General features: G+C 52.5%; 2 protein-coding genes and 1 long non-coding RNA gene across 15 annotated transcripts; 2 read left to right on the top strand and 1 right to left on the bottom strand.

The window, feature by feature from the left end:
* The first annotated feature begins 81 nt into the window (after positions 1-81).
* Positions 82-16,665, top strand: LOC104913950 (uncharacterized). 13 transcript variants are annotated; one of them, XR_014887537.1, is made up of 7 exons: positions 82-372; positions 890-981; positions 1,523-1,564; positions 4,624-4,922; positions 6,683-6,858; positions 7,043-10,853; positions 12,574-12,709. XR_014887537.1 is itself a non-coding variant. In XM_085240747.1 (4 exons), exons 1-4 carry the CDS (start codon positions 82-84, stop codon positions 4,772-4,774), a joined length of 576 nt encoding a protein of 191 aa, XP_085096873.1. In that variant the 3' UTR covers positions 4,775-5,129. The 13 variants fall into 13 exon arrangements, 2 of the variants coding, with proteins under 2 accessions (XP_085096873.1, XP_085096874.1); XR_014887542.1 differs by lacking the exon at positions 1,523-1,564 and adding an exon at positions 14,389-16,661 and having other exon boundaries at positions 6,683-10,853; positions 12,574-12,830; XR_014887541.1 differs by having other exon boundaries at positions 82-339; positions 6,683-10,853.
* LOC146543030 (uncharacterized) lies at positions 16,337-18,275 on the bottom strand. The gene is made up of 3 exons (XR_014887550.1): positions 17,918-18,275; positions 17,016-17,267; positions 16,337-16,476 (listed from the first exon to the last, which is right to left on the bottom strand). It is a non-coding gene; the product is annotated as an uncharacterized LOC146543030 (long non-coding RNA).
* NUFIP2 (nuclear FMR1 interacting protein 2) lies at positions 16,829-26,177 on the top strand. Its single transcript, XM_085241166.1, has 4 exons — positions 16,829-17,103; positions 18,808-20,526; positions 25,087-25,119; positions 25,471-26,177. Exons 1-4 carry the CDS (start codon positions 16,923-16,925, stop codon positions 25,521-25,523), a joined length of 1,986 nt encoding a protein of 661 aa, XP_085097292.1. The 5' UTR covers positions 16,829-16,922; the 3' UTR covers positions 25,524-26,177.
* The last annotated feature ends 520 nt before the right edge of the window (positions 26,178-26,697 follow it).

Here is a 26,697-nt window from a genome sequence, read left to right as displayed (position 1 = left end):
ACGCGGTGCGGGAGGGCGGGCGGAGCCGGCCGTGCTCCGAGCGCCGGCGGAGCGGGGGTCCGTCGGCCGCACCGCGCCGGGATGGCCGCCGCCCGCCGCCTGCCGCCGCCTCCTCCTTCTCCTCCTCCCCTCAGCGCCGCCCGGGCTGCTCCGCCGCCGCTCCGCTCCGCGCTGCCCGCAGCCAGCGGCCCCCGCCCGCCCCTCTCGCGAGACTTCGCCGCCCTCCTCCCTCCTTCCTTCCCTCCCCGGGAGGAGCGGCGGGAGGAGGCCGGGGCGGGGCCGGGCTGCGAGGGGGGACGGCGTGAGGGGACGGCGAGGCCTCGAGTCCCTCGTGCTGAGGTGGAGGAGCGAGGAGGGGGGGCTGCACGAAGGGTTCGTGTCCGTCGTGCCGAGGGGAAGGATCGTGGAGAGGGGGGAATGGATCACAGCTGGGTGGGGATCGGTGGGAATGGGGAAATGTTTGGGGTCCTGGGGGAGAAGGAAGGAAGGGAGACACAGGTGAGGAGATAAAGGGTGAGGCAGGGCTGGGATGGGGCGGTGGGTCACGCCTGCCAGCCGCGGCCCCAGGAGGTGGTGGCAGCTGTCAGCTCGCCTTGGCCGTTGTGCAACTGTTGGCCAACCCTGTGAGTCTGAGCTGCCTGAGCCTAACCGTGTCTGGTTTATGGACAGAAAAGGGGGGAAAGCCACACGCAGTGGGCACGCAGTCCCACGAGCTGCCCTGTCCTGTTCGCCGTAGGTTTTGAACCCATAGGATTTGAACCTGCTCGGTTGTGGAACCTTGGTGTCTTTGGGTATCTCTGTCTATGAGCTCCACGTAGCAGTTGGCTTCGTGCAGGGATTAATTATCACGTCTCGTAGTCGTGTATTTGTTTATTTGTTTTTACTATAGATTACAGCTGGAGGAATTCTAAACAATCCGAGTCTCCTTGTCGTGGTGTTTAAGTGCATTGTGCTCCTGTCTGAACAGAGGAAATCGCTGAGGTCAGTCTCCCTTGTGTTTATAGCTGCTTTCCCTTTCAGAAGTATAGGGGCAAAGAATCATCAAAATAACAGTTTTACTGACATCCTGACAATGAATTAATAGGAACAATGGCATAAGACACACAGCTTGCAAAAGGCGTGCTTTTGGGTGTCACTTTCACCCTTAAATTCAGAGTTATGTACCAAGGAAGTGTTCTCAGGTACCCCACAAACATTTGAGGTGTCCCCGGAATGAAATAATACAATTCTGTAAACCCAGTATTACTGGTGCTGCTAGGGTCAAGCAAAACAAACTTCCTCCTGTTGTCCTACAAAGGAGGCCCTAGATACAAGATGATACTGGAGACCATTTATCCGACCTTCACTTTTACCTCTAAATGAGCAGACAGTTCTACTGGGATTATTACCCCCTAACCTGGGGTAAGGGAAACCTGAGGAATGCTGGGAACAGAGGGTGACTGGAACAGTTGTGGACCACATCTCGTGTTATACAAATGTGTCACACAGTGGTCTGATACTTTGCCTTCTCAAATCCCGCCAGGAAAAGCAAGACAAATGTGGATCGCTTCAAACATATGTTGTTGTAAGTATTGGGGAAGGCAAACTAAAGATTTATCTGATTATCTCAACCTTGAAGTTGGCAGCTATGACAGGAAACTTGGTTTTATTCATCTGCCAAAGATATTTGTAGCGTATCGTTTGACAAGTTAAAAGGCATTTTTGGAATGGCACAAAAATAAAGCCGTCCACTTCCTGAAACTGGAGTTTCAGTCTTTTAAAAAATACTATGGGTTTGGAGACGTGCTTCTGGGGAAATGAGTGTGTAGTAGGAAGCGTAACTATTTGTATTTTCAACAATAGCATTTAATATGAATCTATTCAGCATCGTCTGTGGAGTTGTTTTCTTTTCTTGCACTTGTTAAATTAGTGAGCATCGTTTGGTTTCTGCAGCCTAAGCAGAACAGTAAGGAGTGATCTGCCCATGCAGTCATAAAGTGGAATTAAGGATCGAGTTCTTCTGAATCTTGGTCTTGTACTTCCTCCTGCAGCCGAGGTGCCTTTAAAGCTCACAAATTATGAGGGTGAAAGCTTGGGTTAGTGAGGTACATAGAGCTACCCTAACAGAGAGTTTGGGCCTCAGCTCCCTTTATTACGCACATAAAAAAAGATAATGGTATCTCTAAGTAAAAAGCCTTGGGGTGTAATGGTAGCTGCTGGAAAAAATGTGGATAATGCTTTGGTATTAACTGTCAGGTCGTTTATTTAACGCAGTAGATAAGTGCTCAGTGACCACTTCAAAAGTAAACAGTATCGTCTGTGTCCCACCAGTCTAGAAGACTGTCTACTATAGAAGAAGTCTACTGACATCATTAAGTAGCAGGCCTATAAAAATGGCACTGTTTGTTGTTGCCAGCTGAACTGGGCATGTCTGACAGGGCTTCCTAGGCCTGACCTATCAGGCATGCTCTTACTGCCTTGTCAGCCAATTGCAGTGGGCATCTAGGATGTTACATCAGCTCAGCTCAGTTTGCAAACTTACTGATGCAAATTTAGCTTTTCTTTTAAGGAACTAAACCAGTTTATGTATGCCTGCATCTTGGATCTGCACCAGTGTATCCATCAGGTGGCTGTATGCATGGTTAGCACCATCTGAAGGAGGTGCTAGGACATCAGTAAATAGAAATTACAAATTGCACGGCGGTTCAGCTGACAGGCAGAACTGGTTTCAGTGCATTGTTGCAGTGCGCTGCTGCAGACCTGGGCTGGGGGTAGACCCAGACAGCATTCCAGTGCAGACAGGACCTGTAAAGACTGTGCATCAGCACTACATGATATTGTAGGAGAGGAAGTAGTGAACAATACCATGTCCAACGGAAGCTGTGGCAAGAATTTATCCAAGGCTCACTGTGATTACTCAAGCTAGGAATTTGGCCAGTGCATTGGGGTTAACACCCCTACTTCTTTAGGAGTGTCATAGTTTATTTTTTTAAATGACTTTAAGTGATGAGAAGCTTGGCTGTCTGTCTCAGCAGAACAGCAACACCTCTTGCAGTATAAACGTCTTACAACACTAAGGAGCTGCTTCAGAACTAACCCGGAGTGATGGGGCCTCAGTAATCACTGCTAAATAAATACTCTCAGTAGATAAGAAAGATAAGAGTGTGATTAGGGCAGTTTCAGCTGCTATAATCACAGTCGTACCTTCCTTAGCCTTCAGTCCCCACACTGCTCTACTCTGACCTTTTTTAAGCGAGCAAATGTAAATTTCAGAATAAATCACGGAACCCGAACCAATGAAATGTGGTTATTAATTATAATTGCAGTTACGAATCACAGTTGTCTCTGCTTCCATTCTAGGAAATTTGCCACTGTATAAGCAGAATGTAACTTACCCAATATATACATTTTTTATCATTTTATGAAACTCTTACGATTCTGTTGTGCACTGATTTAGAAACCGACTTTCACCTTGTTCTCTGCTTGTAAAGATAAGCAGTTGTGTCTTTTAGCACATAAATAGTTGTGAAATGCACAAGCGAGGAACTGTTTTCTTTCATTTGCTCATCAAACGTGCCATCATTCCACTAGTAGCTCAGACCATTATCATGGTTTACAGGGTTATACAGGAAAAACATGTTCTAGAGAAAGGCTGGTCGGAATAGATGAGTTAGCCTTACAAAAGCAGATCATAACAACCTGTATCAGGCAGTGTCCTGACAGTTCTGTCATAATGACAGAAATGAAGCAATACCAACACTATTACATAACCACGTTTGTATTGTAAGAAAACAACAATACTTCTTACCTTTTATCAGAGAAATAGGATTGTTCTTTGCTGTCTGCTTCTGGTTGTCCCGTGATTCAGGAGAGTTGTGGTGGCCGTGAAGAAAAGGGGAAAGAGGCACAAGAGGAGGAAGTAGTTCCCATGGTCACGTGGGGAAGCATTGTCAGAGGCATGAGCAGAATCTCAGCCTTCTGTCTGTCCCACTCTGCCCTCTGGGCAACCAGACAGAAGTGGAAGACTGGCTTGCCCTGTGACTCAACAGCTCTTCCTTCCTCAGCAGCTGGCACGCTGGGCAGTTACAAATAAGTGCCAGTGTGCCACTTGCATCTGTGTCAGCTTCCCAAGGGACTCTAGGTAGGCATGCCTTCTGCTGGAGAAGGCCAGATGGAAGGATCTCTGCAATGCATTTCTTTGGGAGCATTATTAGAACTTGGAAAGATTCTCCTTCTGCCAGATGTATGTTACTTTCCTCTGATTTCTTTCATAAATTGTGTAACTCGGGGACACCCAGAGATTTTTACCCTTCTCTGCGAGACACAAACAACGAGCCTATGACATATGTGCCAAATGAACTTATTTCTGAGATAAGTCTTGGGTGAATCCTGTAAGTTTCTCCTTGAGGGGAGCGCTGCTGACTCATGTAGCCTTGCACAGGTTGCCTTTGGCTCAAAATGGGATCGGGGCCATTTATCTGGGCTGAAACTGAAACTGGAAGACAGTTCTTCTGGAAGTTAATTTTGCAGCAGAAGAATTTGCCCAAATAAAAGCGAGTTTGGTGACTTTGGCCTGTTCCATAAAGTGCTGCCACAGTAAGTAAGAATTGCCTGGAGTTAAATGCACACATTCTTTTCCCATAGGCAGCTGATGTCCAAGAAGTGCTGGCAGTGTGTGTCCTTCCACCAGGTTCAGCATGAAGCCTTGCATCTTCATCTGAGCAGCACCTCCAGTTTTGATGTCCTGCTTCTGTATCCAACACCTGCGTGCTGTTTAGTAATTGCCCTGCTGTGACACACTAATGCTAGCATGCACTTCCAGAATACCAGTTCATTCTTCACCTTGAGAAATAGCTGACGGGAAACAGCACAGGAAGAGGCTGTCTTGGTTCTGGTCTTTGGTGGATGGATACGGAGAGCCCTGTGGCACAGAGGGATGAAAGGTGACCGACAGTGTGAAACTTGTCCCAAGAAACTCATTATAATCATGCAATCTTCAGGTGGTTTTCTTTCTCCAAAAGAAGCTACCTTGTGTCACTTGGCCCTCTGGCAGTTGTTGCTCACCCTGTCTACTGGATAGAAGTATTAAACAATTATTTCTCTGCTTGGAAAGTATAATACAATGTTGTAGCAGTGAGGCTACGACACTATTTTTTTTTCTTCAGTCATAGTTTTGTGTCCACGCTTACAAAGCTTTCGTGAACAAGCTCTGTTGAATTTTGCTGTGGCACTTTGAGATGTTGTGGTGTCTGGTCTAGTCCTGCTCCACAGCTTTCTTCCCCATAGCAGAGCCAGCAGAAGAGTTTGTTCTGTGCCTGCTGACCCTGGTCCAGGGCAGCATCCCCCAGAAGAGCAGCTTGCTAGAGGTGGTGATTTAAACCACTGAGCATGTTTCCTGGGAGGACTCTTACTTTCCTAATTAGCACGCCTGCTTTGCCAGTGAGCTGCAATGAGTGGTTCCCCCATTGACCCAGTGGACCCTGGTCTTGCATTTCACAAGTAAAACAGCACATTCTGTGATGTTGTAAATGTACTCCTTGGAAATGATTTTCCTCATAATCTGTAAAACTGCTGTGAAAATATGGCCCTGTCCCTCAACAGCTCTGCAGTCACCTCTCTGACACGCTGTGTTTCACTCTGGAATAAAATTTTAGACCAGAAGAAGGGTTAGGCTGCATGCAGATTAACAAATCTGTTGCTGGTATCTCTGGCTACTGCAGCATGACTCACCCATCAGTGCCTGTCAGCGGCTGTGTGACCTCATTGGAAGCTTCAACGTCTCCTGTGTGAAGGTAGCTTGTAATCCAGAGTGGGAATCCTAAATAGATGGAGAGACCGTGGTGATACACACAGCAGGAGTGTTCTCTGTAGAAATCAGATGTGCCTTCACCAGAAATTACCATAAAAATCCCTGCATGTTTCTGATGATCTTTAAGTGCTAAGGCTGCCTTTCCCTTGCCTCTGTTAAAAAGCACCTGTAGCTTTTCAAGACAGCGATAGACATCACTACTGATAGGAAAATCTAAAAGTAGACAGGTCAGGGAGGAGAAGCTCCTTTATTTGCAAGGGCGAGGAAGAGCTGATGGCTCCTTTTTATTTATCACAGCTTCTATTGACGTGATGCACTGACGGAGGAACAACAGGGCTGTTGGCATGCAGTTGGGGGGAGACAGGTGAAAAAACAGCAGGAGGATCTACAATGAAAGGAACGGATGAGTGGATTAACTTGTGGTACCTCACACGTGCAGCTTAGATAAGTAGTGTGATGGTGAGACAAAAAGTGGGAGGCAGCAGTTTAGGCATCAGATGGTTCTTCTGCAGCTGGTGCTTGCTGGCAGAACACAAGGCTTGTGCTCAGGGTCTCTGCCTTCTGCCATGGGCTGTTACACCGTTCCTCAGACAAGGATGGAGCTGGCATTGACTGAATGTGGTTAATACAGAGCTGCTGCAGACCAGCTCTGTTACCTAGCAAGTCTATTCTCTTGCCCTTTGCCTCAGGTGGATGCTACTATTGTTTTTGCATTCCTTACATTTCTTTCCTGTGCCTGGGAATGCGGGTTCTCTTGGTGAATATTCTGGGGATCCAAGAGGATTTGTTTCATGTTTTGGTGCTTCTTTAAGGAAGGTGGAGGTGGTCTTACAGTTGAGGTACGCATGGGATTTGCAAGGAGGAACTAGGCAGCATTTTTGTCTTTTCCTGCAGGATTCCCTGCCACCAGGATCAGCCAGGTCCTGCAGCTGTCTGCCTGGCTGCTGTGTGATTCCAGCATGCAATAAGCTGTGTCTTCTGCCCGTTGTCTAGAACCAAGATGTGCAATACATGCAAAGCACAGCTAGTCCTGGAAATGAGTCTCTGCAGCTCCTTGCATGGAGGCCAAGGTCTGAATGATATTTTGGAACTGAGCTTGCTTTCACTGGGTGATCTGATGGGTGTGAAGGGCAAGAGATGGAGCGCCCACAGCAATGCTGTCTGTGCTGCAGCCCGCAGGGTGTGATGGTTTAACTGTTCGGGTTTTTTTGGTCAGTATTTGAAGTTGAGTAATTTTTTTTACTATCTTGGAAGACTTTTCTTTCCAGTATGAAAGCTTGCCGAGGGTTCCAGTGACATCCTGCTCTTACCTCCAGCTCAGCCCTCACCACTGCTCTTCGTTTTCGACATGAAATGGGCAGACACCATTTGTGACTGTGCCAATATCCTGAGTCACACATTACCAGCTGGCTTTTGTGCTGCAGTTTCCTCTTCTCCCTTTACGACTGCACTCCCTAGAGGAGACCTGAACAATTGCACTCGTCAGCAGAAGCTCACTGCGTGCCATGGCTGAACGGCACCGTTGCTGGACGACCTCTGGCTGCGACAGGCCTGTGGTTTGTTGCTGTGTGTCTGCTGCTTCCATACCAGAGAACAGAACAGGTGAAGGGAAACTTCAGGTGCATTTCCCATACTGCAGTATGGAGATGGCAATATGAAGTCTTCCTTAAATAATTACTGGGAAGGAGTGATGACACTAGTGGTAAAGTAGAAGATAGATAAATTGTGTTCGAAGGAGTGAACTATAGGCAGAACTCTTCACTGAGCTTTTTGACCTACCATGTCTTGACATGCATTGCTGGACTCATCTGAGTCTGCAGCAGTCCTGACCAAATAACAATGTATTAAATGCCATTATTCTGTCTATGTATTCACAAAAAACCAAGTTGATTTCTTACTAAACTCCTCCTAGTGCACATTGCACAAAGTTTTATGAGTTAACGGTCAGCTGGTTTCAGAAGGTTATAACACACACAAACCATTAATGTTTGTCCAAGACCAGATGAGTTAAAGCAGCTCATCCTGCAAGGCATGGAAATCAATCTGGTCTTTGTTTGGAAGCGTTTGGGACAGTCCATGCCCTCAGCGGGTCCTGCGATGGAGGAGAGAGGTGGGCTGTGCTGACCCAGAAGCCAGGTGCTTGTTGCATCCACTGGGGGAAGGAGCAGTGCGCCGTAGGAGCAGGGTGTGGGTTTTGGTGGGAGAAGTCCTGCAGAGCCTCTAGAATAAAGTCAGGGAGGGAAAAAGAAGACACGAGGTGGACTTTGAGCTGAGGACATCCTGCTTCCTCTTACTGTGTGGGAAGCTTGTGGTGTTAATGTGTCTGTTTGAAGAGAGTTGGGAAGGCATGCGCTGTAGCTGGAGACAGCAGCAGTCCTGAGAGGAGTTTTCTGAGGAGGGACGAGTGACAGCTGTTTAAAAACTCACATACATGTTTACTCACTTGCTCCTCCTTGATGTGTCTGACTCATCCATCCCTGTCTGAACATACCAGTTCCCATTTTTACTTTTCTCTCCTTTTGTTAACCTCATCTTTCCTATTCTTCAAGCTTCCTTTTGTATCTGGGTTTAATTCTGTTAAATCCAGTTGCTTTGGCTTCTGCTCCGCCTGGGCTTTGCACCTGCTACAGCCCCAGCAAACTTGGCAGCAGCCCTTCGGCTCTGCAGAGAAAACAACTGTCTGGACCAGGAACCTTCTGCCTGATGCCCTGGACGTACCCCAGGCACTAATCTGCATCCAGTACAGCGCGTTGCTGTGCGAGTGGTTCCTCTCTGCTCTCCCTTCTGCCTCTGCAGAATCACACGTGCTGATTTCTCAGCAGGTGCTGGCCTAATGCGTATTGATCTCCTGCACAGGTCTGTTGCAAAAGATGGATAAAATCTTTGTGGACTCCTAATTGCACCTTTAGCCTCCTGGTGAGTAAGGCAAATGGGAGTGAGGGCTCCCACTCTATCAATAGCACCTTCTGCAGACTTGGAAGCAGCGCAGGCTGGAGGACAACGACACAGGGGCTCTACAGGGATCCCTGAGGAGTTCAGGAAGTTGTGCTGCTTATTCCTAAAATGACCAGAAAGAAAAATCTCGGTATAAAGATTCTTATGGCACAGAAAGGGCAGAGAGGCCTTAGTGCAAAGTCACATGCCGTTCCCATTCACAGCTAAAGCCCCGCTGCCCCAGGCAAACACAGAGCCTGTCAGCGTCCTGCAGCTCACCGTGCAGAGATGTGACCAAAATAGCTTCACGACTTCACAGAGCCACTAAAAATAGCTTGCAGGTCAGCTCCTTTCTTAAAGGTAGTGGTGATATGGGAGAGCGCTCCTGCTGCCCTTCAGTGCAGGTAGAGCTGGGTAAACAAGGGGAAAAGCTGCTCCCACCATCCTCAGGGCTTTAATCTGTTGTGTATGCGAGTCTGGCTGCGGAGAGGAGCCTCAGCCAGGTTTGGCAGAGCCTGATTTGCAATGCTACGGGAATCAAATGTAGGTTAGGAGAGGTTTGCCTTGCCTGCAGCCGCCTGTGCCGCCGAGGGAGCTGTGCTGCAGCAGGCGGTGCTGGCAAGGATTTCCTTTGTGCTGCAGCTTTCATGTCTTGTGATTTTATGGGGCTGGAAGGGAAGGAGGAGGTGACAGAATGGTGAAAACCTGAGGCCAGGTCATCGCTGTCAGATGGGGACAGAGTCCTGCAGCAGTCAGAGGTGACAACACGCTGATGCCGCTACCAGGAAGCTCGAGAGAAATGTGACTGAGTGATACAGTGCGCATGTGCCTTTGGAGAAAAGAGGCTATCTGTGAGCTCTAGCAGTGCTTTTCTCTGCCCAGCAACATCCCTGCTTCTTTCCTACATTCTGCTTAAGCTGCTGTTCTGCATTTATGATCTGATCCTCACGCTGAGCCAACGTCGCTGTAATGACGTTGTGGATGGAGGGCAGAGATCCACAGGTTCTCTTTGAGGAAGCGCCGTAAACAGGGGAATAGCACCAGAGTTCAGTTCTCTCAAACTAAAGGGAGAGAAAGTAAGCTGCCAATAAAAAAAGAACATTTTGTGGCACAGGCAGATGTTTCTGATGGGGTCGGAGCCAGCAGAACCCTTGCAGCAGTGCCCGACGGTGCTGGAGGCCCCTCCAGACTGGAGGTGTGGTGGTCGTCTGCATGTGAGCAGAGCAGTGTTCAGCATGGACAAGGTGAGGGATGTTCACAGAGCCCCTGTCGTCCGCTAGCCAGCCAGAAGCAGCAGAAAAGCACACCGCAGGGCTGCTGTCTGTGGCTGCAATCTGCAGAACGCGGTGCTGTGCCTTGCATTCTCCATCCTTCTAGGTATTGAACACATCCCTGTGCCTCTGGGGGTAACGTGGCTTCTGCTGACGTGTGAATGCTCTGCTTGGCAGCCTGGTGCAGCACATCACGGCTCAGATGGGTTCTCCCAGGCTGTGCAGCACAGAGCTAATACACGAAATACAGGTGCAGTTATTGTACTCAGGGGGAGTGGGAGGCTGTGCTGGCTTTGTTGGCAGTGTTGTTTTGAGCTGTGGCCTCAATTCGTGCCCTGTGACACGTGGTGGTCTGGCTGCAGTTCTCTATAGCTGTGTCCCTACCTCTGGTTTATAGTTTTTTAAAACAAAGCACTGGTAAAAAGGAAGCACAAGATGGAAGCCAGCGTCCTCGAAGTGATTAATTAAAAAACAAATGCTGCTTCCCCATGATGATAAGCTGCTTGCTATGTATGGGGCATGACCTAACAGTTCCTTAACTTCTTAGTTCACCTGTCCTGGGATGACCTCGCTCCCTCCTCAGTCTCTGTGCAGCCATCACCTAACAGCTGCGGTCTGCAAGGAGCAGCCTGCTGCTGATGTCAGCTGTCTCCGTTTTATGGTAGCTCTTTGCTCTCCCTGCATTATAAAAGACATTTGTGATAGGGGAGAGAGGCACAAGAGAGTGAAAGCCATGCGCTGGGGCACGCAGTGGCCAAGGGACAGCTGGATCTGTTCCCTCTGCCCATTTGCAGTCTCTGATAGGGATAAGAGGTGCAAGAAATCCCAGTGTGATGAGCCTGCTAGGGGACATCGCTTTGGTAAGTGGTGTTTTATATCAAAACCAGTTTGAATTGGGGGCTAAGAGTTGAGGTATTGCATGAGATCATCTGATTCGTGCCTCACAGATGCCTAAATATATTGCTTTTGTCTTGCTGACCCAGCACCTGGGTTCATCAGCACACTTTTCCTGTTCTGTAGTTGCCCTCTGTTTCTCACTCCAGCACTAGGTGTCCTCGAGGTGCAGCAGGACTTTGCCTTTTTTAGTATAATCCAAGGGCATGAACTCAAGGAACTTTTCCACATCAGGTTCCAGCTGATAGAAACAATCCCGGGGGGTGTTTATGGGTCTTCAGCCCAACTCGCCCTTCCAGCTGCACTGTAAAGATTTATATTCACCTGCCTAGGAAGATAAGAGAGAGCGGTGGAAAGCCGACTCGCACCATCGGTTGGTGCTGGATGGTTGTGGGAGCTCCTGCCGGGTCATTACCCAGACCTTTAGCACAGTCATTCTGAGCGCTGCAATCCAGCTCTGCCCACAGCCGCCCCGCCAGAGCTGCTCCCTGGGCTGCCCTGCCCAGCTTGCAAATGGAGCTCGTCACCCTCTGCTTCTTTGCAAATGAGTTGCGCAGCTCCCGGGAGGAGGAGGCAGCTCAGCATCTCTCCTGTCCCACCCCTCATCAAGTCTCCTTGCTGCTGAGGGTCTTTGAAGTCATTTGCCACGTGAGCGGCGTGGGCATCAGATGTGGTTGTTTCCCTAAATGCTCACTGCCGACAGGAGGCCATTTCCCAGGGGAAGGCAAGCCGTGGATGCGCTGGGCAGCCAGCTTGGCGTGGGTCGAATGCAGCTCTCAGCTCAGGCACAGCAGCGTGCTAACACAGGCAGAACGCACCCAGACCGGCTCCGGTCTGATAGCACAGCTCTCCCCACGCTGCTGTCCCTGTAGCTCCGTGTGGGCTCGGGTCCCAGCTCACCTGTGCTGACATGCCCACAGCAAAACATCCCTTGCGCCCCGTGCCGCTTGCCTGCGTCTCGATGCGTGGCAAACCCTCCCAAAGCAAACAGCGATTGCTGCTGTCTGCACTGACTCAGCTGTGCTGAAGGCAGCAGTCGGAGCGAGCCGCAGCTCGGGGAAGGCTGTGGGGAAGGCGGGTTTGTGCCCACGGAGGGGCAGGGAAGGCACTGAGGTGGGCGATGCTTTATCGGGGCAGCCCAGCCAGCAGCCGTTCATCTCCCTGCAGTTGCAGAGCTGTGGTTGTGAGCGCTGGGGGCTTCATCCCGAGGAGCCGAGAGGAACCTGGGCTATCTTTAGGAAACAAGCACCCGCTCCGTGCCCCCTCTCAGGAAGCAGGGCCCCATTACAGCCTGCCATACGAGGGGCTCGCAGATAAGGAGGGGCAGGAAACCTGCCTGGCTTTGCTTCTTTAAGCAAATATTTCCCATAGCCTCAGCGCCGTGAGTCAGCACTGCCGGAGCCCAGACTTGTTTGCAGCAGCAGCAGCGAGGCGGTGTGGGAGGTGTGGGGTACGGTGTCCTTCTGCCCAAACGCCACTGGGGATGTCGGCAGCTGAAATGGGGCTAACAGGGAGCAAAAGGCCAAACGGTAATTGCTTTGGGGTCATTTGTAGGGTAAGGAGCTTCCTAGGGAGTAAGGGAAGCAGAGCTTCACAAAGAAGGTTTGCTTTATGTCTTGTATTGTCTCGGGTCGCCGAGGAATATATCCCAATGTGCTGGGATAAAAATAGCACCTTTCCCTTCAGGTGCTCGTGGGCTCATTCTGCACCGACCTCACCAGTCTGCAAGCCCCAAAAATACAGGAACAAACCAAACGCTGAGGTTTCTATTCAAGGCCCAGGAGTGGAATAAGGAACATGAGCCGTGGGATATCCTATGTCACTGCAGGCTGATCTCTGCAGGCAGGCGGAGGCTGCCCAGCCTGGAAGGGTCTCGTGGCAAAGGGAGGAAACATCAGAAACGCCATGGATTATTTTAGATCTGCAACCTCAGTTCTGCAAAGGTATTTATTTTGAAAATTCTGGTTTCCATAGCAATGTAGTGCTGTTCTCTCTCGTCTCCCTTCTATTACCCCAATCTTCCCAGCCATTAGATAAATTATCAGTGAAGCCAAGCTTAGCATTTTTTATCCGGAGTGATTTTTGGTATGTCGGTTCCTCAGTGAATCAGAGGCAGTTTGTCAGGGATTGCTCACATCCTTTCCTGGGGCAGACAGGAGCTCTGCTGCAGTCTGAGCAGTGCAATGCAGAGTACTGCTGACTGGACCTGGTGTGTGAAGTCCTGGGCTGCTTTCCAGCTGGGTGGGGGTCTCATATCCAGGATTCTGGTTCAGCTCCAGGTGTGCAACCCCTGTTAGTGTAGTTTGCCTTTAAAGGAGAGAGCTGAAGGAGCGCTTTTGAACTGCATCCCCACCTGGGGAGCTGTGCAGAGTAAGTGCCCCACGAAGCCTTGCTCTGTGATTCTGTCCCCACGAGGAGGGCACTGAAGGAAACTATGTGGGAGAACAAGTATGGCACTGTGCACCAGATTCCAAGATAAGGAAGTAGGGCAAAAGATGAGGTCAGAGCAAGCTTCTTACCGTGTCTTGTGTCACACAATAACCAAAGCACCTCCTGTAAATTGGAGCACAGATCCACTAAACTGGGGATGCAAGAAGCTCACAGTGAACCTGCTGTGCAGCGACCATTGCTTGGCCTGCAAGTCATGGCTCTTCTCTGCCCCTCCTGATCCCCTCCCTGCCCAGGCACAGCCATGGCTGGCTCAGTCAGCTCATAGCTGCTCTCAGTAGATGGTGTTATTATGGGTAAGCACAGCCCCTCACTCCCTTGGAGCTTCCAGGTGTCGAGCACCTTACGGAATCTCCCCTAAGCCCCAAGAGGTTGTGCTCTGGGTTGTGCTCTGAGAGTAATGGATAATCATCCTTCTAAAAGCCCAACTCGTAGACTTTAATATTTACTTTCAGCTGAATGATGCCCGTCCTTTGAGGACACTAATAACGCCTTGCTCCGAATGCCTGTGAACTCTGTGCTTTGTGCAGAGCACTACGTGGTGGCTGCTTATCACTTAATTTGCTATTTGCCCACCCTTCGTGTTCCAATAACTGGAGATAAGGTGAACAGAAGTTCTCAGGCTGCTGTCTCTGGGCTGTGCCTCCTGCAATACCTTCGCTGCAGACTTTCTGCTTCACTTCCTCCCCACTCTTTAGTTTTGCTCCCCAAAAAGGCTCCTTTCAATCCCTACTCTTGTACTCAGCCATGATTGTTCTGGACCACACCATGAACATAAGAACTCCAATAATTACCTGCCAGGTTTGGGTTCTGCCAGGGCCAGGCATGTTTAGGTTGAAGACCATGAGTCCAAGCACGACTATTGCAGCTTCTACATGCTAGATGCATACATGCCCAATGCATATTTCTCTTTACAAAGTCCCTGCTTCAAAATAAGTGGTGTGCAATGAGAACACCAAACCAATGACCAGCACCCACGTGACTGCTGTGTTGTATAACGAGATGAAAAGTCCTTGGGATTTGTGGATTGAGCTTTTCCCATTTGTCTTCCAGAGGTCAAAGTCCACTGCCAGCAGCAGTCTGTGTGCTCGGCTCCTAAAGGAGCACCATGGGTTTGTGCTGCTCTCTCTGGGCCCTGTGCTCATCCTATAAAGCACCACTCCTTGGTCCCCAGTATCACCTGCTGCATCGTGGCTGTGTGCTGCTGACGTGTGGGGCAGGGAGGATTCCAAGAGCTGGGATTTGTGGAGTCACCTTTCCCACTATTTGTACATGCAGTAACTGGGATGCTTCTCAGTGCTGAGCCTTAAATGGGAGATGGACACAAGAAGTCCTTTTCTTTCCGTGGATGAAGAGATCTCTTCCTTTCCACGGATTAATTTTCTAATTTCAGCTTCAGCTCGCCCTGAACATTCAATGCAAATTAAATGTGGTGTTGTAAAAAGAGAGGAAATTATTCTTAGAAATTATTCTTACAAATCATTGGAGTAAGCTTTAAAGTTTAACTGCATCTTCACACAACTTCAAGACTCCCCTCACCTCCACAAGAACTTCCTCCTGATTTCCACAGCAGCCAATTTATTCCTCGCTGCCCTCAGCCATGAATGGCATTCTCTGCACAGCCCTGCGCTTCAGAGCTTTGGGAAATAACCTTTGGACTTACAGAACTAGAAATGATGGCTGTGCCCAGCCGCGTGCTCAATGTGGGAATGCTCAACCATGGGAATGGAGTCCAAGGAAAATTTCCTCTCTCCTTTGCAGGACAGCCTACTGATGTGCCAAGCTCAGCGAGCAGCAGGGAGGAACCCCGCTGCAGGCAGAGAGGTTGCAAGTTTCCCATATAGCACATCCCAAACTGCTGCACAGTGCAGTGCTGTGCTGGTGGTGTCAGCCTGATGGGAGAACACGGAGTGCTCCAGCAGTGGGCAATGTGAGAGCAGGCTGTGAGCTGCACATCCCAGCACAGTGTGGGGACTCACAGTGCCCCAGTGCATCTCTGTGCTGCATCCCTGGCTGTGCAGCTCAGCACGGAGGGCCCTGGGCTGTGAGCTCGTGGATTTTTATTTCTGTTTTCATCTGTTTTTGCCTGCTTTGGAAAGTTAATGAAATGCACACACAACTGGTGCTTCTAAGGAGAGAAACAGTTGCTTCATCGTCATGTTCAGACAGCCCTCTGCCCTTTGCATTTAGATTTCTGGTGTCTCTGTGTGTGGAGATGATTTGTCCATAATAGTTTGCTTTCTCCAGAGTCCTTTGAAGCGTCTGTCTTCAAACCAGTCCCTTATATTAAAAATAAACGCTTCCAAGCCACCAATAAAATGTGAGCTGTGATTAAAGCCTGGCTCCTTGCTTCGGGAGCCATCTCCTAAGTGAAGGGAGGTCACCAAGTCAGCACAGCAGAAAGAGTTTTGCCTTGTGTGTGTGTGGGGTTAGGCAGGACGATAACCCTGTGCTGCAGGGAGGCGTGGGGAGGGCTGTGTGTGATGCAGGACGGGGCTGAGGGCTGAAGGGGCTCTCCTGGCACTGCAGCTTTTTCCTTCTGCTTTATTCAGATACTGAGTATTTATGTGGGGGTGTTCTGTGCAAGCCCTGAGAAGGTAGGAAGTGATGTTTGAGGACGGTCTGTGCACTCTGTGTACTCCTTTGGAGGATGTTACGATGGGCTTTAATTCTATCACCCTGTTTTCTTGCCTCTATTTGCTGCAGGAGGTAAAACCACACTGAGCACTGCCTGCATGGGGCTTTCCATCTGACCCAGCCAAAACGTGGGCTCACTTCTGGGTCCCTCCTTTCCAAATGTGTCCCTATGGGGACTCCTCATCCCTATGCCCTGCCCCACTTCCTCACCCCAAATCCCACCGCCCTGTTGGGCTTCCACGAGGACGCGGAGAGCAGCATCGGGACACGGATAAGGCTTGGGATCGCTGTGCCGAACGCAAACGAACCGCCCCAAACCCCAGTGCTCAGTAACCCAGACGGGAACGTCCCGGCGTGGGCTCAGATGGCCGCAGACATCAGCGGGCTGCGCGGGATGGAGCCGCAAAGGGAGGCAAAGGAGGGCGGTGCTGCGCAGAGCCGGTCCTCGGGGTCCCTCCCGAGTGGGGTCACGCCGTGATTCCGCGACGGCAGCCATAGGGAAGCCTGCGAAGCCATAGGGAAGCGCCCACTCGCCCACGCTCCACGCTCCCTTCCCCGCCCCGCCCCGCCCCGCTCGATGCCTTCTTCCTCGCCTTCCCTCCGGACCTCCCACGTTTCTTCGGGAATCGCCCAGAAGCCGCTCCGCTCCCGTCGCACCGCCACCCCCCCCCCCGTCCCCCCGACCCCCTCCCTCCCGCTCCCCGCAGACCCTCCCCTCCCCTCTCCCGGCTCTCCGCTTCCCGTTCCGCCGCGCCGTGTCGCCGCGGGGCGTGGTGCGGGGCGGGGCCGTTCTCTGATTGCAGCGCTGCTTCTCCCAGCCCTCCCCCCATCCCCCCCTCCTCCCCCGCGCCACCCGGAGCCGCGTCCCCGCTCCGCCGCACGGCCCAGCAGCGAGAGAGCGCCCAGCCCGGCCCGGCCCCGCTCAGCCTCTCCCCTCCCCCCCTCCCCCAATGGAGGAGCAGCCCCCCCACCACCCGCACCACCACCACCACCCGCACCACCACCATCACCACCACCCGCACCACCGCCACTTCTGCTACTACCCGCAGAGCGCCTTCCTGCCGCCGCCCGACGGCCGGGCCCAGCCCAAAGCGACGCTCCGCCACCCGGAGGGACCCAAGCGGAGAACAGGTGCGGGGCGGGGGGCGGCGGGCGGCAGCTTCGCGGGGCGGCGGGGCCTTCGTCCTCATCCTCCTCCTCCTCCTCCTCCTTCGCCGCCGCCTCCCCCGGCCCGGCTGGAAGCTTCTCCGCCGCGCTGGGGCCGCTTCCTGTCCGCCATGTTGGAGCCGGCGCGGCTGCGGGCGGCGCGGGGCACGTGGGGCTGCGGAGCGGTGCGGGGTGCGGGGCGGGGGGGGGCGAGCCGGGGTGCGGGGCGGGGGGGGGAGAGGAGGGGGTGCGGGGCCGCGCGGCGTGACCTCGTGGGGCGGTGAGAGCCGCTGCGGGGGGGCGGGGGGAGCCGGGCCTGCGCTGCGCGGGGCTGCCCGCGGGGTTTGGACGTGACCCCCTCCCCGGCCCCCCCCCCCCCCCCCCCCGCGCACCCCGCCGCCCCGTCCGTTTTCACGCCTTTTTCTTGGTGCCCCTCCGTCCCTCCCCCCCCGAAGCCCCGGTTGTCGGTTTGGGAAGAAAACGGAGGCGGCCTCGGAAATTGGAAGTTGAAAGTGCTGACACGCCGGGCCGGCCTCGCCGCGCTCTTGCCACCATCCGCACTGGGCTCGTGGCCGCGGCTCGGCGCGGGGCGATGGCGGAGCCCCGCACGCGGCCTGGCGATGCGGCTGCACGTCCCCGTCCGCCCCGTGCGATGGAGCCCCGCTGCCGTCCCGGGGCACGGCCGGTCCCTGCGCGCTCGGAGATAACCACGTGCAGCGCGGCCCTTGCCGAGCCCTCCCAGCCGTCGGGCCGTGCCGTTCCTGCGAGGAGCCCTAAACGATTCCCGTATTCCTCAAACCTGGAGCGGTGACGTCTGCCACGCATCCGAGGCTCCGGGTTGTGAAGATAAGAGCTGCTCGATCCAGCAGCATCGGCGATGACCGAAGCGTTCCTTCCTAAACTGGAGCGCAGCCCACGCTGCTCCTGGGCTGGCACGTGTCCCCTGAGCGCTGCTTTTCCCTGTGCTGGAGGTGCTGTGGGCCCCGCTGGTGCTGCAGGGGCAGAATCCCAACAGCTCCCGGCTCAGAGCAGCAGTCCTTCTTTCTTGAAGCATCCTGGGAATTTCCTCTGCGTGACCTGGAAATGGTAGCTGATGAAATCGCTCTCCAGATTGCGAGCGGCTTGTAGGGCTGTGTGTTTTCCTCTCCTCGCATCCCTGTATCCTTCTGCTTTGTTTTGTTCTGTGTGTTGAACGACACGGCGCTGGCTTTGGGTTGTCCGTGAATCAGTGATGCTCAGCTCTCCTTGTGGGGCTCCCAGCTCTGCACGTGGGTGGTGATGACATGGATTGGATAGTGATAGGACAAGGGGGAATGGTTTTAAACTGAGACAGGGGAGCTTTAGTTTGGATATTGGGAGTAAGTTTTTCACTCAGAAGATGCTGAGGCACTGGAACAGGTTGCCCAAGGAGGCTGTGGATGCCCCGTCCCTGGAGGCATCCAAGGCCAGGCTGGATGTGGCTCTGGGCAGCCTGGTCTGGCGGCTGGTGACCCTGCACACAGCAGGGGGTTGGAACCAGATGAGCGTTGTGGTCCTTTTCAATCCAGGCCATTCTCTGATTCTATAGGAGAGCTGATGTTTCCCTGTTTCAGAACACCCTGAGGAAACGGGACACAGCTTTTTGCAGTCAGAGCTTTAACACTGCACGCTCTAATCCTTGCTCTCCTGTCTCTTCTTGGTTTCTTCCAGGCTATGGAGAGCTGAATGGTAACGCAGGGGACAGAGAGGTGTCACTGAAGGCTCTGTGCTCGGAGGAGACCACCAGTCCCACGTCCAGGGTGCCCAATGGCAGCCAGCAGCTCGCAGACACTAATGTGACCCCGAAGCCACCTGTGAAGGGCAGCTCCCTGGGGAAAGCCGCGATCAAACCCAAGAACTTTGTTCAGAAAAATAGCATGGACAAAAAGAATGAGAAGCCCTACGACAACAAACTTAGAGAAGGTCAGCCTGCAGACAAACAGGACGGGGTGTCCGTTCCCAACGGCGTGGTGAGCGGCGGTGCTGCCTACATCACCAACGGCTACGTGGGCAAAGGGGCCGACAACGATGGGAGCGGCTCCGAGAGCGGCTACACCACCCCAAAGAAACGGAAAGGCCGGCGCAACAGTGCCAAGGGCTGCGAGAGCTTGAACCTGGTGCAGGACAAAATAACGCAACAGGAGGTCGGCACGCCGGCCCTGAAACAGGAACTGGAGAGTTTCAAGCCCGATTATAGCGAGCAAAAGGGGAACCGAATTGAAAATACGAAGCCTGTTTGGAAATACGAGGCGGGGGGCGGCGGGGCGGGCCGGGGGAAGCCTGGGCTCAGTGATGTGCAGAGGAAAAATTCGGATGCCAAACCTGGGATTAGCGGCAAGAAGTTTGATGACCGGCCCAAAGGGAAGCACGCTTCGTCGGCTGCGTCTAAGGAGGACTCGTGGACCTTATTTAAACCGCCCCCGGTTTTTCCGGTGGACAATAGCAGTGCTAAAATCGTTCCCAAAATAAGTTATGCAAGCAAAGTTAAGGAAAACCTCAACAAAGCAGCTCAGACCCCATCTGCATCTTCGTCGTCGTCGTCTTCGTCATCTGCCGGGGAAGCTCAGCCCCCGCCGTCCAGCCGGCTGTCCCAGGTCCCCATGTCTGCTATGAAGTCCGTCACTTCTGCCAGCTTTTCCAACGGGCCCATCCTGGCCGGGACGGATGGCGGTGTGTACCCCCCGGGCGCTCAGCCCCTGCTCGCCTCCGCTGCTGCTGCTGCTGTCCCTCCCACCCCCGCTGATGCGGTGCCCCCGGACGTCGGCGCAGCCCCGGCGGCTCTGGAGCAGAAGAAATCCAACCTTTTTATCTACCCTTCCAATATGCAAACCGTGCTGCTGGGTACGGCTCAAGTCGATTTCCCGTCGCAGACGAATCAGCAGAACCTGGGAGATATCTTCCAGAACCAGTGGGGTTTGTCGTTCATCAACGAGCCCAGCGCCGGCCCCGAGACTGCGGTGGGGAAATCTGCCGATAGCCAGTTGATGGAAGTGACGTTTCAGGGGGAATATCCCGCCGCGTTGGTTTCGCAGTGTGCTGAAATCATTCCCTCGGGAGCTGAGCAGCCCGTGTTCCCCAAGGCGTACGAGCTGGACAAACGGACTAACCCATCCCCAGCACTCAGCACCGCCCCAAAGCCTGGGACTGCTGGGGAGGGCGGCGGTGCAGCCCTGGAGTCGCATCACGCCGGCGAGCTGCAAAAGGCAGACGCCGGCAGCCAAGGTGCTTTAGTGTTTCTTTCAAAAGACTATGAAGTAGAGAACCCTCTGGCCTCTCCCACGAACAATTTGTTAAGCTCCGCCAAAGAACAGGGGTACCAGAGAGGCCTAGAAAGGAAAGATAGCTGGGGTTCTTTTGACCTGAGTGCTGCTGTTAAATATCACACTAAAGGTAATGGCTTCACTCGCTACCTAAGGGCATGCTCTGTTCTCTTCTGCTTTTTCCCTCTGTCAGTGCAATGTAATAACGTGATGTCTCTCTTACAGCGCTTCCGATTGTTTTGGAAAGGAGCTTTTGGTTGCCCGTACCAAATGGCAGCCACAGCTTGGGAAAGTGACTTGAGAAGCTGTTCCGTTTGTGCTAGGAGCTGCTCATCTCTCTTTTGCGATGGGCGGTTGGTTGGGTTGGCGGTCAGCCGCTGGTCTGTTCTTCCTTTTAGTCCCTGTGGACCAACCAGGTCTCCCTGAGCCCCGGGAGGAGCTGGGTGTGGGGGCTCACTGCTCTGCTGCAGCTCCCCTGGCACCAAGAGGGCTGTGTGCTCACACCTCTGCCACCCGAGTGCTGCAGCTTCTCCCCGGAGCAGATGGGGCCGTGAGATCGTGGCTTTAAAGAGAGGAAAATTATTCCTGTGCATCTCTCCCTTCTCGTGCTGTGATTGATGTCTTGCTTTTATTTATTTATTTGTGTAGCCCCCCACCCCTCGCCTTTTCTCCATCCTTCTAAAAGTATTGTGGCAACAGCACGGCAAACCTCCGCCTCCCATCTCTTCTGCAAGCTGCAGATTGAATTTCCTCCCTTCCTTTGTAGGGCGCATCTTTGAGATGATGTTATTGCTTTCATGGAGCCCCTTTGTAGTCCTTTCAGACTGCAGTGACAGAAGCACAGTACGGATGCAGCAAACAGGGCAGAGCGAAGCCTGCAGGGTGGTTTCCTTTTTGCTTCACCTCTGGTCTCAGCCCTGTAGGCTGGAGCTCTCAAGTTGCTGGTCTTGGCTTGGTGTTAGAGAGACAAGGTTCCCTGCTCCAGTTCTCTTAAGTTTGCTCCTTTATCAGCACTTTGGTTTGTCTCTATTAGTCTGCCTGCACTTTCCTGTGCAGAAGCTGCCCTGTCTCTCCCCTTCTCGCTCTCTGCGTGAAAGACCCCAGTAAAACAATAGTAACAACAGGAAAATAAAGAACACTCCCTTCCCATGTCCTCTTAAGGAGGTGTTAACTTCAAAGCTTGGCTCTGCTTATTCCTTCTGAGCACAGAGGTTAATTACATGCACTGGCAGGAGTGAATACCTAAATCACCTCTTAGAACACTGCTCTCTGCTCTCTCCTTTTCCTCTGCTCTGGCTGTTTCTGAGCAGCATTGTGTCATTAGCACAGGGCTCTCTGGCAGCCTGAGCTCATCTTTCTCCTTCTTGGTGTCCAGGAGCTGCTGGCTTACAGAGCGTGGGGAGATGAAGGTTTGAGAACACCTGCAGTGATGCCAAGCGTTGCATTTTGGTGTTTGCTGAGGGCCGAGTTTGGTTTTTGGGAGGATCAGCAGCTTCCCGTGCCCTGTGCTGAAGGGAAATCCCCATTCTGTCTTTGTGGCCACAGCCCTGGGGCAGAGCTGTGCAGGTGCCTGGCAGTCACAGTGTACCAAAGATTTGGCCCACGGTTGCTGAGGCACAGCTTGCAGGCAGTTCATTTCCATGCTGTTCCCCATTCATTTGGAGCTGCTTTCCCGAGGTCCCCTCAAGTCCCCGTGCAGGAGGAGGGAACGGTTCCACGCGCTGATTCGCACAAGCTGCAGTGCCCTCCTCCCTGCTCTGGGCTGTGGGTATCTGTCCTCACTTTGTTTGCTTTGGATTTCAAGAGAAGGACGAAATCCTCCCTCTCCAGATCGATCTGTTTGGTTTCGAGCAAAGTCTCAGTGGTTTGATCTCCAGATCTGCCCTTTCTGCAGGGTTATGGACGCGTGGGGCAAGGACGGGGCGAGCAGAGAGCAGCTGCCCCGAGCTCCGTGAGGGCGTGGGCTGCCCGACAGAGGGTGGGACTGGGCTGTGAGCGCTGAGCTCGGCATGAGCAGCACTGCAGCCCGCCTGGTATCTGCGGTCAGCTCCTGTGGATCCTCATCCTGGCTCCCACATCAGCTGTGGGAGGGCCGCCGTGTGCCCAGGCTGCCTCCCCCAGGGGCACTGCAGACCCCCTGGCACAGCAGCTGGTGCGCGCTCGTGTTCTGCTCTTGGATGCTTTTTGTGGTGCTTCCTCTGCACTCCTGCTCCGCGCTTCCCTTTTCCCACGGCCGTCTGATCTGCCCACCCGGAGCGCGGGCTCCTTCAGGGCGCTGCCCTCGCTGGCAGCTCGTGCTGCTCGCTGGTGCCGTGCCCAACGTAGCGAGGTGGATGTGAGTTAGTGCCGTGCTGCTGGAGCTGCGGGCTGGCTGGAGGCAGGGCTGTGAGCTTCTGATGGGAGCCCACAAGGACCAGCGGGAGCGATGCTGTCGCTTATGGGCTCCGTTCCCCCCCCCTCCAGGGTAGAACTGAAGCTTCGTCCCAGTGTGGCGTTGCTCGGATCCTGGTTTTGGGGCTGATGCAAACAGGTGGTTTGCTCCTCTCCTTCCATAGAAGGCTGCCCACGGAGGGCAGGCGAGCTCTGCTCCAGCTGCACGGCAGCAAAACCAGTGTAAGTGCAGGAGAGAGGAAACTGCAGCTGTTTTCCTCCTGCCTTGCCCCATGTTTCTGCCTGCCCTGCTTTGATCCTGCTCACGTGAAGAAGCAGGGGAGCAGCGTGCAAAATAGAGCGAGGGGCAGCGCGGAGTGACGTGCGGCGGAATGGGGAACTGGGTCAGAAGAAGCAGCAGCGCTGTGAATTCAGCAGTTCCCATCCTCTGCATCGGGGAGGGGGGGATGAGCCTCGGTTTCCTTCCCCCTCAGTGGGAAGGGTGAGGGCTCAGTTGGTTGTCGATGTGCTGCGGGGCAGAAGCTGATGTAATTCTTCAAGGCTCTGCTTTTTCCAGTTGGCAGAACTGCCCAGCGTCAGGCTATGTGGCATCGAATGTTGAATCTTTGCTTTGTTTCCTGGGAATCCCCAAAGTTAACGGTTGCACACTGCAGATAGGGAGAATCCAGGCGAGGATGGTCCCTCTTGGTTATTTTTAAGCTGTTCAGTTTGGGTGAAGTTATCAGTTTGCGTGCTAGGTTTGTGACAGCAAAGAGCTTCCACCATAGCACAGCACAGGGACTTTTGTTTGTAGGAGCATTCTCCCTGGCACGGGAAATGTAAATCCAAGTGCCTGTCCAAGCAAGTTATCACGCAGGCTTCTTTCCCCTCCAAGGTTATGAACCAATCCAGCTATAAAGTCTATTGGCCTGGGAGGAATCTTGCTGCAGTGCTCCTGACATCAAAGCCCTCTGCAGCCCCTTTGTTCCAGGGATGGTGCCAGGTGAGGTGGCTCCGGTGCCTGCAGGTGCAGGTGGGTGCTGCTGGGCTGCCTGCCCTGTGTTGGAGGTCACCTCGTTTCACCCTGGCTCCCAATAGAGCTGGCTGTGCTGCCAGGTTGGGCAGGAGGTTGAGGCTGGCGTGTCCTCCAGGCTGCAGCTTGCCGGGAAGGGAGCGTGCCGCTTTGCCAGCCAGCTGTTGCTTAGGAATGGGTCAGGCCAAGCACCTCCAGCTGCTGCCGTCCAGTCCTTGGGATGTGCAGGACATTCCCACCTCCTTCAGAGGAAGATTGAAGCCTGGAAAGGGTTTGTTTCTCCCCTGGACTACAGAATTCTGATGCATTGAGGCGGTTGTTGGGGTCTGGTAGCACCTCGCTGCGTGTTGTTAAATAAGCAGTTCATTTTTGTGGTTCCTGATGGACCAAAAGAGAGCAGCTCCGGCATTAAGATGCAGCAATGGGCTCTGAGTTTTATGCTCCCCGCTGTCCTGACGCTGGGGAGCCAGAATTTGGGTGAGCTCTGCCTCTGGGGAGAGCTGCAGAACCGGTGATGTTTAGAACACAACACTCCCAGCTTCGTGGTGGATGGGTTCAGGTGATCTTAGGGCTGGTTTGTCTTACAGCCGGGCAGCCCACAGCCCAGGCCGAGGGCTTTTCTTCCCTCCCCGTGCCTTAGCTCACCCACTGCTGTGCTCTTGCCCCCAGGCAGCGCGTGGCACTGTTAGATCAGTGGCAGAGGGGGAGGCCTTGGGGATCCTTCCTGCAGCTCGTGCTCCTGCTAACTGCTCTTCTTCTGCAGCGTCGTCTCCTTCACTTGAGCACAGGCTGCAGTTGGTGTCTTCATAAATACTGCGGCTCGTAACTGCAGCCTGGTAGCGGCTAACCGTCGTTATTTTGAATAGGTCTCTGAAGGCTCGTCGTGACAATTGTGGAGGGGCTTAATTTAAACGGAACAGCTTTCTGTTGTGTCTCCATGTGAATGAGGAGAGCGTTTACCTCCCTCGTTGTTCCGTAGCTAAACGAAGGCGCACGCTCCTTCTGCAAGAACTTTGGGGCCGTTTTGGGTTTGTGCACCACAGAGCAACAGATCCCAGAGCATTGCGCTGAGCTGTGCACCCTGGGGTTGGGATCTGTGGCGCTGCTGGTGCTCAGTTTGGTCATCTGATGCCATAGACCACGTTAGGGCTGCAGCCGTGCCTTCTGCCGCTGGATTCTTTGGTCCTGCTGGCTTTGTGGGGAGGTGGTGCCGGGCTGAGTGCTTGGGGTGGGCTCTGCTGGTGCACGGATGTGTGCAGTAATGGCCTTCTTGTTTTGTCTCTGCAGAAATGGAAGCGGTTTGGAATTTGCAGAAGCAAGGTAAGGATATGGGAGGGAATGACGGCCGCCCCATCCCCGCCTGCTGCTCGTGTCCCTGCCCGGCAGTGCGTTGTGCTGCTGGCATCTCCTTGGGTTTTCCGTGTTGGGTCTCAGAGCCAGGACAGGCAGCGGTGCTGGGAGCCTAAAGAAAACAATTCAGACGAGTCTGCTGCCTGTCTGTGCTGTAACCATTCCGTATTTCTGCTGCTGGGCTCAAGAATCAGCGTTAGATTCTGTACCTCCCCCTGGTTCATCTGCAGACAGCTCGTGGGGAGGATGCAGGAGGAGGCCCTGTGCCTCAGGTCCTGGAAGGCACTTGTCAAAAACTGAGGGCTTTTGCTTTTTTTCCAGATCCCAAAAGGATAATCACCTACGACGAAGCCATGGATCACCCGGATCAATGAAGGTAGCAAGACAAGACTGCCTGTTATAACCTTTCTGCAGCCTTTGTGCTGTCCGTGGGGGACAAAAGGCTTTTATGCTCCTTCTAAATCTTCAGTGCAGCAGAGGAACCGTAATTAGAATCACAGGATAATATATACAAATATATAATATAGTTATTTAAAAATGGCGACTGAAAGTAATTAGACTTCTTAAGGAATCAGAAAATTTATTTCAACGAGACTACACACGTGATTATTTAATCTCCGGTACTGAATAGAATTTTTTTTTTTTCCTCATTATTTTTGTTTTTGTTTCGTTTTTGTTTAAAGAGTGAATGCAAGTGATTAATGAATACAGACTCAATTTGCAAGCCCGGTTCTAAAGTTCCTGCTGTCGTCTGCATGGGCAACAGCAACCCACTGGAGAGGCATTTCCACCTGACGAGGTCTCTGTCTCTTGTTCTGTGACTGTAATGACACACTAACCACAGAGAAATCAGGATGATCCGCCATCCTTCATCTCCCCTTCCCCTCTTTGGTTGTTTTTGTTGTTGTTGTTGTTTTATCTTTTTTTTTTTCTTCCTTGTTTTGTTTTCCATTGAACGCTGAAGAAACACTCGAAGTTTGCAGACTTTTTTTTTTTCTTTTTTTTTTTTTTTTGTTGTGTTTTTTTTTCCCAGAGAATTCTAAACGCACGTTTTGCCAGGAGTAAAGCAGCCAGCCCTATTCTGGGAAAATTGTCTTAAAGCATCTTTCTTTTGGGGGGGAAAAAACGGTCACACTGCAGTTCTAGGATGCATGGTGAAGTCACACCGTTGACCTGGCTCCGGTTACACGTTGGACTATTGCAACTGAAGAGTTGTTCTGTTTTAAAAGACAACGTTGAAAACTGAGTAATTGGTTTAGGCATTTACTATGGTTAAAAAAAAAAAAAATAGAAAAAAAAAAACCCAACGAACACCGCTGTTCCCATTGTTTAATGCCATTGTATAACTGGGAGCAAAAAAAAAAAAAAGAAAAAAAAGAAAAAAAGAAAAAAAAAAGGAAAAAAAAAAGAAAAAAAAGGAAAAAAAATCTCTTGCTTTCAACCGTAGGTGCTTCATATTTGCTGTGTCTGTCTCCTAACACTAAATATGCTGGATTTTTTTTCCCATTTTCACGGATAAAACTGAAATGGAATCGAGTTCTGCTAACT

Source organism: Meleagris gallopavo, chromosome 21, assembly GCF_905368555.1.
Source record: "Meleagris gallopavo chromosome 21, MGAL_WU_HG_1.1, whole genome shotgun sequence".
In the NCBI taxonomy this organism is placed as follows: Eukaryota; Metazoa; Chordata; class Aves; order Galliformes; family Phasianidae; genus Meleagris; species Meleagris gallopavo.
This window is presented reverse-complemented; position numbering and strand designations above follow the sequence as displayed.

Coding starts and splice junctions, on each gene's coding strand:
- LOC104913950 (XM_085240747.1), top strand. CDS start 82: ATGGCCGCCGCCCGCCGCCTGCCGCCGCCTCCTCCTTCTCCTCCTCCC. Junction 373..889: donor GAGGGGGGGCTGCACGAAGG/GTTCGTGTCCGT, acceptor TTTTTACTATAG/ATTACAGCTGGAGGAATTCT. Junction 1,565..4,623: donor CGCTTCAAACATATGTTGTT/GTAAGTATTGGG, acceptor CTTTTCCCATAG/GCAGCTGATGTCCAAGAAGT.
- NUFIP2 (XM_085241166.1), top strand. CDS start 16,923: ATGGAGGAGCAGCCCCCCCACCACCCGCACCACCACCACCACCCGCAC. Junction 20,527..25,086: donor TGTTAAATATCACACTAAAG/GTAATGGCTTCA, acceptor TTGTCTCTGCAG/AAATGGAAGCGGTTTGGAAT. Junction 25,120..25,470: donor TTGGAATTTGCAGAAGCAAG/GTAAGGATATGG, acceptor CTTTTTTTCCAG/ATCCCAAAAGGATAATCACC.